This window comes from Pongo abelii, chromosome 6, assembly GCF_028885655.2.
Source record: "Pongo abelii isolate AG06213 chromosome 6, NHGRI_mPonAbe1-v2.0_pri, whole genome shotgun sequence".
Classification (NCBI taxonomy): Eukaryota; Metazoa; Chordata; class Mammalia; order Primates; family Hominidae; genus Pongo; species Pongo abelii.
The window spans coordinates 130,967,845-130,981,874 of record NC_071991.2 but is presented as its reverse complement, the minus strand read 5'-3'; the positions used below and the strand labels follow the sequence as shown (position 1 = coordinate 130,981,874).

Here is a 14,030-nt window from a genome sequence, read left to right as displayed (position 1 = left end):
ATGTCTGTGTGTCAATAAAAATGTATTTACAAATACATGTGCAGAGTAGATTTCTCCAGAAAGCATAGTTTCCAACTCCTGAGATAGATAAAAGAGAGAGAGGGAGTGAGGGAAGAGAAGAGGGCAGGAGAGGGACAGAGGTAGGGAGTGTGAAAAAAAGAAAATCAAATGAAAGTATTTACTCCTGAAAATAAGTAGCTACTCAGTGGGATTGAGATTATCTGTTTAACTTTAATAGTGAGGCTCTAAAAATGTAATAAATTTCTTTTATGACTTATTTCAGTGCTGACTCAACAACTGGCATTCAGCAGAGCAGCATAAATAATGAAAATATTGATCTTCAGTAAGTACATAATAGCACTTGACTTACCTTAGTAATGGGTGGAATATGACAGTAATATTTCTGGCTCCAGGTTTGCAGACAAATTTTGTTCCTCCACCTTCAATTAAGTTGTCATCAGGACCCCCTTTCAGAAGAAAGAAAAAAAACAGACTTAGCTCATTGAAACTTTTATAAATAAACAAACCAAGCATATCTAGATGAGTCCTATACTGTCATAATTAGGACCATCTTTGCAAACAGTAACCTTCGGTATGTGCAAAATTATTTTGAATGACTTCATCCGGTCTTCCTCACTTGAATAAACAATAGATTAGAATTTTCACTCTGGCAGGGCACGGTGGCTCACAGCTGTGTTCTGTGGTCCCACCACTCTGGGAGGCTGAGGAGGGTGGATCACTTGAGGCCAGGAGTTCGACATCAGCCTGGTCAATATGGTGAAACCCCGTCTCTATTAAAAAAAAAAAAAAAAATTAGCCGGGCGTGGTCGCATGTGCCTGTAGTCCCAGCTACTTGGGAGGTTGAGGCAGGAGAATTGCTTGAACCTGGGAGGTGGAGGCTGCAGTGAACCAAGATTGTGCCACTGCACTAAAGCCTGGGCTACAGAGCCAGACTCCGTCTCAAAACAAACGAACAAACAAAACAAAACAAAACAAAACAAAACAAAAAACAGCATTTTTACTCTGAGTAAGAATTTTTATTCTGAGTAAGAATTCTTACTGACTCACAGTAAGAATAAATGCTACATTTAAAGGAACAGTGCAAGGCTACAATTCAGTTAAGGTGAAAATTTTGATCTCTAATGACCAGTGTCCATCTTGGACAGTATGGCACATAAAGCTTTCAGAGAAAGGATGAAGTGCCTGCCATTCAAAGTTGCTGCACGTTGTAAACATTGGAGCAGAGATTCATATAAGCCCAGCTGACCACACTTTATCAAATCTAAGACCCCAAAGATGATAAGACACACTATTATTTTACGTATCACTAAGAAAAAAAAAAAAGTCCTGCTATTTAGACTATATAATGCTTTCTTGGAATGTTTCCTTTTCCTTATTGAATAGCTCCTTTGGCTTTTTACATAAACAAATGGTTATCATAAACCTCTCAGGCATGTTCAATAAGGAAATATAAGAAAAATAAGTTTGTTAAGGTATTCTTAACACTAAATAATATTTGAAGTCTAGCTCTTCCGAATCACTCTGACTCAAAAGTTTTCAATGTCCTTGTTTTCTAAACATTGTCATCCAGTGTCACCAAGAGCGTGTGTTTCATAAAGGAGTGCTCCATGCTGCATCCTATATTTTATTCCACACTGCTGACATCCATCCTGCAAAGTTTAAAGTTGATGCTTTCTTGATGCTATCAGAAGGTTTAAACAGAAGGCTTTCCTATCCTGACCAGGACGCATACTCTTTCCTCAAATGGTCCTTAATTGCTTCATTAACGGAAACAATGAAGGGTCATGGTGCAAGGAGTAACCCAAGCTCACACACACTGCGTGGGTAACAATTCACCATGACTGGTTTCCAGTAGGCAGCCATTAAGATGCCACTGATTTCAGATACATCCTAATTTCAGAGAGTTTAGAATGTGAAAAGATGTATCACTTTGGATGTTCGGAAAAACACTCTACCCCCAATTATGTTTCTTGCCACTATAATGAAGTTCAACTAATGTAATCTCTGACCTCTCTCCACCTTTTACCCACTCCAGGGGAAGTGATATAACGCCTCTGACTGATAAAAATTGAAAAGAAAAGGCTGGGCATGCATGGCTTAGCAACTCCCATATTCTATTTTAGAAACTAGAATGCCTGAAGATAGTTAAGTGGTGTCTGGTGTAAGTTTAGCTATAAAGGCCCTGTTTTGTCAGAGAAGGCCTGAAGTGGGCCAACATCTTTTCTAAATGGGTGAGTAAATCTGTTTGTGATGTTCAGTTAGCAAGCTTTGTTTGATTTTCAAACTGGGTTATATCCTTCAATCTGGCATAAATCAATATAAAAGTGACATTTCACTTACTATCTACCTTACTTATTTCTCAGTAGTTTCAAAACCCCAGCAGGAAAGATGGCTACTATTTAGTGGGCTTCCTCAAAACCCTAGCAATCTACACTTACAACATTTGGTTTCCTTCTTCTAAATTAAACATTTTCTTTCTGAGTATAGTTCTTTGCATGTTACCAAACACAGCTAAATCTCCCTTGATTTGTTATCTATCTTAATGGTCTCTAGGCATCTTGGAAATCGACTGATAAAAACATGTGAAGCTTCAGAAATCCATACCCTGGATCATCAGGACTTCCCAGAGGCATCAGAGTCTAGACATTTGGATCAGTTCTTTCTACCAACTAATCAGAGCATACTTTTTCTTAAGAATAACAAAAAATACAATGGCATACTCAACACTTAATTAAAAATCATGGACTGTTTTTTCTCATTTAAAAAAAATCCATCTTGTACAATATTTGCATCAGAGATATGAACGTGCTGCTAAGTTTTGCTGAGTTAAGGAAAGCATGAAGACTGACACAAACACTACACTTTTAATAAAATCCTCCTTGAAAGGTCACATGGTACAGCTACAAAAATGATATATAAATACAACTTCTTTAACAACATATTTCCTTTTAAGATTATAAAATCTAGTCAGAATTGATTCATGAAGGAGATGTGTATAGAAGAAACCAGGATATATTCTACACTTCAGGAACAGATAAATAAGTTTACATAAAAATAATGTAATAATCGACTCAATATGAACATGTCTTTTGATAACCTTTATGAGATAGACTAGATGATTTCCAATGGTTTCTAAATATTCTGAAGTGCTACGATATTAGGTACTCAATAATTAAATTCAGACCTGACTAACCTGGCTCCAGTCAAATGAAAACCTTCATGTATAGCAAATGCGCTGTATGCATGCGCACCTCTATGCCTTAGCCACACTGCGCTACCATCTGGAGGTCCCTCTCCCCTCATACCATTTCTTTAGGTCCCACATCTATCCCCAAACTGTCAAATGCCCCTCTCTCAAAGTCCACAATTCCATTAACAGTGACTATGTATAAAATAACCCATATGAACCTTATTAACACAAGTCACTTCTGTTACTATGTGTTTTCTTCCTTATGTCACTTATTCCCACCTGGAATGTAACTTCCTGGAAAGTGATTATACAAGAATACATTTGCTGAATGAAAGGAAAAAAGACCTAACTTGCTAAAATGTTACAGCAATTAGATGAGACAGTATGTGTGAAAGCCTAATAAATGTAAACTGTCAAAACCCGAATCAATGTAAGCAACTGTCAAAAATTAATACAGGTAAGCAAATCTCCCTGTATGGTCAAAACTGTACAGGGATTAGGTGTGCTTAATAAACATTTGTTGATTACCATATTACAGAGAACAAAGATAACAAAAGATAAGCTCCAATACCAAAAATAAAGCATCAGAGTCACTAGAAATGTCAGTGAGAGGAAGATTTGGCTGTGAAAATATAGGCACAATGACAGGGTATGAGATTAGAAACTAAATAGTACTTTCATTCGTTCTAAACCCCTGCTAGCTACAGAAGGATGATTACTGATTCACATAGTGCAGTTAAGCTAAATAAAAAGTAAAGTTCGGACAGAAATATGAAAAAAAAGACTCTCCTCCCTACCCCAACCCCTAACCAGAATTCCACCTACAGGAACCTCATATACTCTTCCAGTTTCATTACCAAGTGCCATCTATACTGAATTTGTCATGATTTCCTCTTGAAGATGAGAAGTCAAATGTTTGTTACTACATTACCAATAAACAGAGCCAACCCAATGAAAATATTCTTGAAAATAAAGCTGTCAGAAACAAAAGTAAAGGTCATAGCCAAAAATCATAAGGCCTGAGTCCCGACCCCCTGAAATCTACTTCAGCATTTCAGTATTATGAGTGAGAAACAAAACTCACTTTTCCTCACGTGCCTTCTCATGATCAAATAACCTGGGACCTACTGTCAGGAATCTTTTTTTCTTTTTTTCTTTTTTTTTTTTTGGAGATGGAGTCTTGCTCTGTTCCCCAGGCTGGTGTACACTGGTGAGATCTCAGTTCACTGCAACCTCCGCCTCCCAGGTTCAAGAGATTCTCCTGCCTCAGCCTCCTGAGTAGCTGGGATTACAGGCACGCATCAATATGCCTGGCTAATTTTTGTATTTTTAGTAGAGACAGGGTTTCACCGTGTTGGCCAGGCTAGTCTCAAACTCCTGACCTCAAGTGATCCACCTGCCTCAGCCCCCCAAAGTGCTGGGATTACAGGTGTGAGCCACCGTGCCTGGCCAGGAGCCTTCGTAAGGAATATGTTGTTCAATCCTGGTTAGAGCACGACAGGTCAGAGCACTCCTTCCCTTCATTATATTTACAGTCTAATTGCAGCTGTGAGACGCCAGGTGATAGGCACCAGAGAAAATGTCGAATGATGATGGATGGCTGGAATGCAAGGGAAACTGACAATAGTATTATAAGTAGAATATACTATGCAAAAGGAGAAGAAAGGCCCCAGATATTTCCTATTTTTAACAATGAGGACGATGATTTGACACACTGTCCCAGACAGCTGGCAACAGGCAACAAGACCACCTGATAACTGCTGGAATGACAACATCTTAGTGTTCACAGGCTGGTTCCTTCTTTTAGAATTCATTTACTTTTAAGTAATAAGATTCCACATTTATTTATTCCTTGATTCTACCCAACTAGAGTTTAATGTGGTTTATAATACATATTGTCATATTAATAAAACACAAACAGAAACCAAAGCCTCAGAAAGAAATGGAAACAGGATTCTCACTGAAATGACTACAGAACAGAGGGAAGAATCAAAATGATCTTGTGTCAAACATCAGACCACTATTCATTATTAGCGTAAGTGTGATAAAATTATTTAAATTCTCCGAGCCTCAGCCTTCCCATTTATAAAATAAGGATTGCAATAAACTCTTTCAAAGACTTGTGGTGATGTTTAAGGGAAGTAACGTAGATAAGGGCATTCAGTACAGTGTTCTGTGCCTAGTATGCTCTTCTCCTTTTCCATCAGAATTGCCAAACACAGAAGGATCTAACTGATTTCACAAACTAGGGAGAAAGAAAGTCCAAATTCAAAAAATGTTGTTCTTGTTACTTTAGGCAACACAATACTAGTCAATATCATTAATGAGACCAACTTTACAACAAATATGTAAAGCATGCTTGCCTTATTTTTGTGGAAATATTACTGTAGTGAAAGATTTAGAAATTTGCTGGGAACACTTAGCAGGACAGAAAGAAAAAAGGCTTTCTCTAGTCTTAATTTTCACTTTTTTTTAATTTATAAAAACATCAGATAGTGTTAGCCATCATTCCCCCTACTCTTTTTTTTTAAGAGATGAGGTAAGGCTGAGCGCGGTGGCTCACACCTGTAATCCCAGCACTTTGGGAGGTGGAGGTGGGCAGATTACCTGAGGTCAGGAGTTCAAGAGCAGCCTGGCCAACATGGTTAAACCCTGTCTGTACTAAAAATACAAAAATTAGCCAGGCATGATGGTACATGCTTGTAATCCCAGCTACTCAGGAGGCTGAGGCAGGAGAATTGCTTGAGCCCGGGAGGCAGAGGTTGCAGTGAGCCGAGATCATACCACTGCACTCCAGCCTGGCCGACAGAGCGAGACTCTGTCTCAAAAAGAAAAGAAAAAAAAAGAGAGAGAGAGATGCATTCTCGCTCTGTTGCCCAGGCTGGAGTGCAGTGGTGTGATCACAGCTCACAGAGCCTCAACCTTCCAGGCTCAAGGGATCCTCCCACCTCAAGCTCCTGAGTAGCTGAGACTACAGGTGCACACCACCATACCTGGTTCATCTTTTATTTTTTGTAGAAACAGGGTCTCAATATGTTGCCCAGGATGGTCCTGAACTCCTAAACTCAAGCAATCCTCTCACCTTGGCCTCCCAAAGTAGTAGGGAGTGCCCAGCCCTACTCTTTATGTTTCAATTAATCAATATTAAATGTATAGATGTTGAAATTATAACCATCTTGTACCAAGTGCTCAAATGAAAATGGCATAAAATTGCTCAAGACTTTTTGAGCCACAGGAAGCCACATGCCCCATCTGACATTTTTAATGTGTCCTGATTTTTAAATCGGCCTTTTCACATAGAAAAGAACCACAGTGAAGGTGAATTCTTTTATAGCAAATATTTTGCTTCATAACTATTTTCTAAGGATTATGAAATAGTATACAGTATAATACATATGGAATTCCTGACTGCATCAATAAATGGGGTCTTTAATTGACTCTAAGAGCCAGCTGAATGGTTCAAGAGTTCCCTGAATTCACAGCTGTCACCCTGCCAGAGGGGTTCTTTTAGATTACATTCCTTAGCAAGTGCTTATTCTTAAAGCACATGTGATCATTATGGCTTAATGCTGTTGCTGCTCCTACCACCACCACTAAACTTGTCACAAAGGTAACCTTGTTACAAGTACATGACCTTGGGTTTGTTGCTATATCAAGAAGAAAACAAAGGTAAAATACTTATCCTTACCCTCAAATGATTTACTATCACAGCAAAGTCAAGTAAGTCAGAATTAGTGATGGTACTATATTACCCAAGGGTGAGCTGCTGCTGGACACAGGAAGAAAATCCAGGCAACAAGCCCCTTCCAGGAAAGAATTACCTTTTGCACTCAACTCTTAGGTAGTGTGTCATTATTATTAATAACAACAATACTATTTTGTTCATAATTGTATTCTTTGTGCCTAAGATAGTTTCTACCGGGGAATAAGCACGCAGTACATATTTGTTGAATGAACATACGCACAAACAAAAAGTGAGAAAGAAGGTCTTTTTTAGACCAAGTGAATTCTACCTACAAACCAACTAGGAGCAAATAGTAATTATGTTTTTACATAAAGTTTGCTCAGTGAGAAATCCATGTTTCAAGAAAGGGCTGAAAAAGTATAATGATTACAGTATTATTTATAAAAGATAATCTCCCAAATAGAAGTAAATTCATTATTTTCATCATAAGACAAGTAAATGTCTTGCCAATATTGTGTTCAATTATATTTTATTCTTGTGTAGCTCTCGGGTTGTACTTTAGGTTAAGACAGATGCCAAGTTATTATCCTGGATATGTAGAAAAAAGGTAAAAGAAGGCAAAGGGGCTGATTCTGATTTACCAAACATCTACTAAGAAACTGGCACTGTGCTGAATCCTTTACATAAAAATACTCACTTCATCCTAATAATATTTCCTGTCATATTATTATCTACCATAGAGATGAAAAAATGGAGGCTCATGGCAGAGGATTAAGGGGCATGAAGTGTCTTGCTCAAGGTCACACATACAGTAGGTTCATTATTCAAACTGCAGTCTGTTTCTCCAAGAACAGTTTTTTCAACTATATATCCTACAATGTGCTTAATATCATTTTATGTTTCCAAGGAATTCGCAGGTTGAATAAAAGGAACCAGGTGACAGTAGTGCATGAAAAGTCTAAAACAGGGAGTACTGAACCCTGATATTGTGATGGAGTTTGATACACAAAATGTTTTCCATGGAATCAATGCTAAATAAAGCAGCTGGTTATTCAAGCCAAAACACAAAAAGCCTCACTATAAATGTAGGTGAAGCTTAAGAGAAACAATATATAGGTTATGTCCTATATATATAAATATAATGATCATGTATGCAATGTTTGGAGGGAAAACACATTTAGTGGTCCAACTGAAGCTAGAAATACTCTCCTCTCTAATACAGTCCCAGCAGCAAGAACTAGAACTCTACGTTTTCCTGTCTCTCCTGACTAGTAGCGGCTATGATGATACTTATCCCATCCTCACCTTCAAATTGCTGGTGAGAGCTCCCTGGATGTCAAAAACATGAGGGGAGGAACAAAAACCAAAAGTTTGCAACCTTCAAGAAAAGAACTGTGGAGCGTTTGCCTGTCATCCCAGAAACACTGACAGAAATCCACCTATTCTGTTTCTCCTTCAAAAGGAGAAAAAAAAATCGGCCAAGTGTGACGGCTCATGCCCTTAATTCCAGTGCTATGGGAGGCCGAGATAGGAGGATCACTTGAGGCCAGGAGTTACAGACCAGCCTGGGCAATGTAACAAGACCCTATCTCTACACAAAATTAAAAAATTAGCCCAGCATGGTGAGGTGCAACTGTAGTTCCAGGTACTTGGGAGGCTGAGGCAGGAAGATAGCTTGAGTCCAGGAGTGCAAGGTTGCAGTGAACCATGATTGCACCACTGCCCCCCAGCCTGCGCAACAGAGTGAGACCCTGTCTTTATTGGATGGATGGATAGACAGACAGACAGACAGATAGACAAAAGAAAATAGTCAACAGACCTTTCTTGCTTCTGTTACTGTTACCACAGATCATTTCCACTTTCTAATCATCCGAGACCCAAACAATGTCTTGCAGTTTCCTCACTACACAGAAAAAAGCTATGGTTTGAATGTCCCCTTCAAAACTCACATTGAAATTTAATTGCCATGCAACAGTATCAAGAGGTAGGGCCTTAAAAAGGTGGCCATAAGGCTCCAGAGAAATGAAGGAAATAAGGGAAATTCCAAGGATCTCAACCCAGAGGAGAAAGGAAAGATCCTTTTCGTCCTCCCTAGAGTCACTCACAGGTATAGGCATAATGTCAAGAAAGAGAATCTAAATTTAGGAGTACCTAATGATGGATTATTGTGAGAAGGACATCTCTCATATGTTTTGAAGTAAAAAGAACAGCATGTCATGTGTATGTGCAGTACCTTACGTGTGTTGGAAACGTCCATCTCAGTAGACTGCTAGAATGGAAATAACTAATCGGAGTTTTGCTTCAAGTAAGACTCTCTCCTAGATTTTTGGCTAATGACCATAAAATAATTCTCATAAAGAAATAAAAATCATATTTTTTGTAGTTCAACAACTGAGTACATTCTAGCTCCTAAATAACAATGAATTCTACAATAATCTACTATTTATTTTGAGGTAGTCTCTTGGTTTAGAAAACAAAACAAGAGAAAAAAAGTAGCTTTCTCAATTACCTCCTTACAATAAATTAAAAGAGGAGTGGAAGGACAAGATAACAAGGGAAAAACAAAAATGAAGCAACAAATTTGAAGGTTAATAATAGCTCATCCTGAGCCATCAGTAAAATGTGTTCACCTGGAGCTCTTCCATGAGCATAAGTCAAAGGAGGATCCATTAGCAGCAGTGCCCAATGTTTCTATAATAGAGTCTGAAAATGGCATGTTCTAGGAAGAGCAAAATGTAAGATATGAGCCAATTACCAAAGGATACACAGTGACTCCATGCATATTTTTAAATGGTTGATCAACAAGGCACAAGGCAGTTTTAATTGACGACCAGTGAGGAGCATTCCTACCTTTGTGACATTATCCTACAACTCACTTTATTTTAAGGTTACTTTGGAAGATTGGAGTAATTCTTCTCTTTCCACTCTTTAACTGATTCTCCAGATTTAATTATCTTGAATCTATTAAATATGTTTTAGTGGCTATTTGAGTATATCTAGCTCAGAGATTCTCATGTGTGTGAGCCGGGGAACCCTACTTCTAATTACATTTCATTTTTTTTTCACTAAGCATAATGTTTTCAAGGTTCATCAGTGGTGCAGCAGAAATCAGTACTTCATTTCCTTTTATGGAAGAATAATATTCCAGTGGATGTATACACCACATTTAATTTAACCATTTATCAGCAGATGAACATTTGGACATCTCTACTGTTTGGATTGCATGCTGCTGCTAGAAACATCCAGGTACAAGTTTTGTATGGATGTATGTTTCAATTCTCCTCAGTATATCTAGAACTGAAATTGCTAAGTCATATGGTAACTCTGTGTTAAACATCTTCAGAAACTGCCAGATTGCTTTTCAAAGAGGCTGGACCCCAATGCTAGGTTTTTTGTTTTTAAGTAACTAGTTGGTTAACAGAAAATGGCTGGGCCCGGTGGCTCACACCTGTAATTCCAGCACTTTGGGAGGCTGAGGCGGGTGGATCACTTGAGGCCAGGAGTTCAAAACCAGCCTGGCCAAGATGGTGAAACCTGGTCTCTATTAAAAATACAAAAAAATTAGCCAGGTGTGGTGATGCACGCTTGTGGTCCCAGCTACGTGGGAGGCTGAGGCACGAGAATTGCTTGAACTTGGGAAGTGGAAGTTGCAGTGAGCCAAGAACAGGCCACTGCACTCCAGCCTGGGTAACAGAGGGAGACTCTGTCTCAAAACAAAACAACAACAACAACAAAAAACAAACAAAAACACACACACACAGAAAATGGGGAGACAGAGAAGGTAGGCAGCATGCAGAGAGAGAAAGTATTAATATTTTCTTCTCTAGGCTCTCTCACCTGGCTCTTGTAGGGGTGGTCTTGTGCATGTCAAAGAATCATTGAGAAGGCATTACCAGACATAACAGATGATGGCTAGAGCAGAAGCACTGGGGAACTGGGCCAACTAGGAAAGTATCTGTGCTATCTGCATTCTTTGAACTAAGTGTCTATTCTGTTTTATCCCTCACAATTAAAACAGACAATAGAGTTTCTCTTCTCACTCAAGTTTCAGATTGCAGAAGACTTTACTGTTTGCTCTGTAATTCCTGTAACAGCAAGAGTGATATGAAGGACAACAGAATGCCATGAAGTTCTCTAATCAGGTGAGCCCATCTCATTGCTGACCTAAAGCATATGGTTGGCTAGCTGAGAATCCTCTGATGACGGCTTACCAGTTGGGCAGTAGATTTATGATGTGAATAAGCCTCAAACTGAAAACATGTTGAGCCTATCAATCTTATTTTGTCTGTGAAAGGGTCCACAAAAGAGCTTAGGCCACTGGAAATGATTAGTGCTAGTTCATATAGAAGAAACAGTGTTGTTTAAATGCTGTCATTGTCTTCACGCACAGAGGTGTGCTTAAATCTAAGTACTCCCAAATTTGGAAAGAAATTAATTTGAAGGGATTGGCATAACAAGCATAACTCAAAATGACTAAGAGAAGTCGGAGAGATCGAGTGCTCTGTAAATACAAAATCAGAGTCAAAATACAGGTTGCAAAACATGGTGCCATTTAGCTTACTGATAGAGATAATCAGAGCTGGCATCTAAACAGAAACAGCATTATTTCATGACTCATTAGAAGCATCTGGATTACTGAGGCACAGGTGGCTTTAAATAACTTTACCAGCAAACCTATAGTTGCTGTTTAGGCTTAAATGGCAACAGTCAACTTTCCAAACACTCTAGGAAGCAATTTTTGTAATATTCTAATAAAATCAAAATCAGTCTTCCAAGCCAGCGAAATATGAGCCATGACAAGATCAATACTCAAAATTACAATTGCTAGAGGCATTTTTCCTGTTTTCACATAGAGAATGTTACATATTATGATATATAATATTACTTGTTGTACATTTACTATGTTCAATAAATAACAAAAATAATCATCATTTTATAGTCTATCCAGACTCAGACTATTTCCCAGATCTCCAAGGTAGAATACACTTTAAATTTTTGCTCTGATGGAGTACTATATTGATAACAAAAGGAAATACAGCACTCCTACATATCTACAATCAAAATAATGACACCAACCAATAGAAAAAAGGTAACTGTTCTATGTTTGAAGTACTGACCTCTGTCCTTCACTGAATTCAGTAAATTCAATGTCGACCACCCACCAAAGCAAAAAGTAGCGAATTTTTCCAATCTTATTTGCTCCACATTTGTCTAGCACACTTACATGTAAATCCAAAATTTTTATTTTCCATTTGATCAGTCTTGATTGTTATAAAGCACATGCACAAAGTGTTAACATTTTGAATACTATTTGATCTCAAAATTTCAGTTCTAGGAATTTACTCCCAATCTCAGTAAAAAATAATAGCATGGGTGAGATTAAGATTTGGCAACAAAGATGTTCCTCACAGAATGGTATATTGAACTTTAAAAAAAAAACTCTCAAAATGCAAAACAGAAACTAGATTAAATAAACATAAATATAGATATACACACACACATATATATAACTAGAATATTATGCAGCCATTAAAAATAAACACTGCAATAAAGCAAGAAAAAGATATAAAAGGCAGGAGTCATTAAGGTGAAAGGTTATTAATTAAAATCATATTACAAAATAAGCCTGTATCATGTGTCTGATAATTACATTATTGGAAGTCTTTGCTGATCTGGTTCTCCTTTCACCTCTACTGAATCCTGATTAACTTTATCCTGTGTATCATGTGTGTGTATGTTTGCATGTTTTATACTCTCATATTCCTTAGATCTTTACCTACAGCAATTCTTTAAGGCCCGGTTTGAAAGTAGGTCCTATCCCAAACATTAGCAACCGTTCTGCTGGTCCACTTAAGGGCACTACCAACCTGGAACTCATTTTGAACTCAATTCTCACTTTAAACTTTCCTCACACTACCTAGAGGATGTATATTTTGACAAGATATCTAGTAAAGAATTCTTTAGAGATTTTTTTCTCTCCTCAGCCTGTGTCAAGGTGACCAACTTTCTTTTAGTCTCTTATAGGAGGTGGGGTATTATGGGAAAGAGATGATATTTTTAGATGATCCATATGCTTTATGTAGAAGATGGGGATGCTTCTGTCAGACTCCCCAGGTTGCACAGGTCCCGGGCTTTGTTCCTGTTCTCCTGTGCCATGCTAGTTTACTTGGGTTTGGTAAATACCCTTAGGGTGAAAACTGGCTTTAGCAGTACTTTGTCTAATATCTCTCTGCAGTTCGTTTGTGTTATTTTGCTTACGTGAATCCTATCTTTCATCAAAGCAATTTAACACATTTTTGAATGTTTTATCTGGCATTTTTAGTTTTTTCATGAAATGATCAATGAAAATACTAGTTATGCTAGAGAGAGAAGTCTTCACGCAACCCTCTCTTTATGGAACAGTCTACAAATAACTTCACCTCACCATTCAGTTTTTCCAGTGCAAGTGTCTTTGGATTCTACTCAGATATACTATTACTGTTTTTATGGTTTTAGTCCACTTTCTTGTAATCCTAACTAAGGCAATCACTACAAACAATCCAAAAATAATATAGAGCAGAATACAGCTTTTGCCTTAAATGTTATCAGTTAACTTGATATAGTGAAATATAATGATATATAATACAATGCAATTTATAAATAACAAAATCAGATATTGGGAAAACAAAGTTCTCTGTCTAACTTTGACATAAAGTATACAGTGTTAAGTAAGCTACTTAACCTATCTGGGACTTCTATTTCTTGCCAATAAAATAAGGCAACCAGATGTGCTCATCTATGAAATTATAAAATTTCCTTTACAATATATTCTGTCCATTGGTTTTATTTACATTTTACTGATACTGCATAACATGGCATAGTAGCACCTTTTTCAAGTAGATAGTCCAATTATAATCATTGATATAGATGATAATTCTAGCAGATTCTAAATGAGAATGAACTGTATGTTTTGCTTTGGGATATTAGTAAAGCTTTAGGAATAAATAGCTGGTATCATTTGCAGCTGACAGTTTTACATGATCTAGTTATGATTATTTGATACTCTCTTTATTTTCTAAGAAGCATCTTAGATCCTGCCATGACTGTCACAAAAATTACCCAATGCAAAGGAAAAAAATGGGCAAAATTCATGAC

At 37.6% G+C, this 14,030-nt stretch overlaps 1 protein-coding gene across 9 annotated transcripts in view; it reads right to left on the bottom strand.

Annotated features, from left to right (window-relative positions):
* EXOC4 (exocyst complex component 4) overlaps window positions 1-14,030 on the bottom strand; it is an 870,395-nt gene that overhangs the window by 481,150 nt on the left and 375,215 nt on the right. For all 9 annotated transcript variants that reach the window (XM_054558840.2, XM_054558838.1, XM_054558839.1 and 6 more), the window contains 1 exon segment: window positions 371-467. In XM_054558840.2, coding sequence (XP_054414815.1) covers window positions 371-467 — 97 coding nt within the window.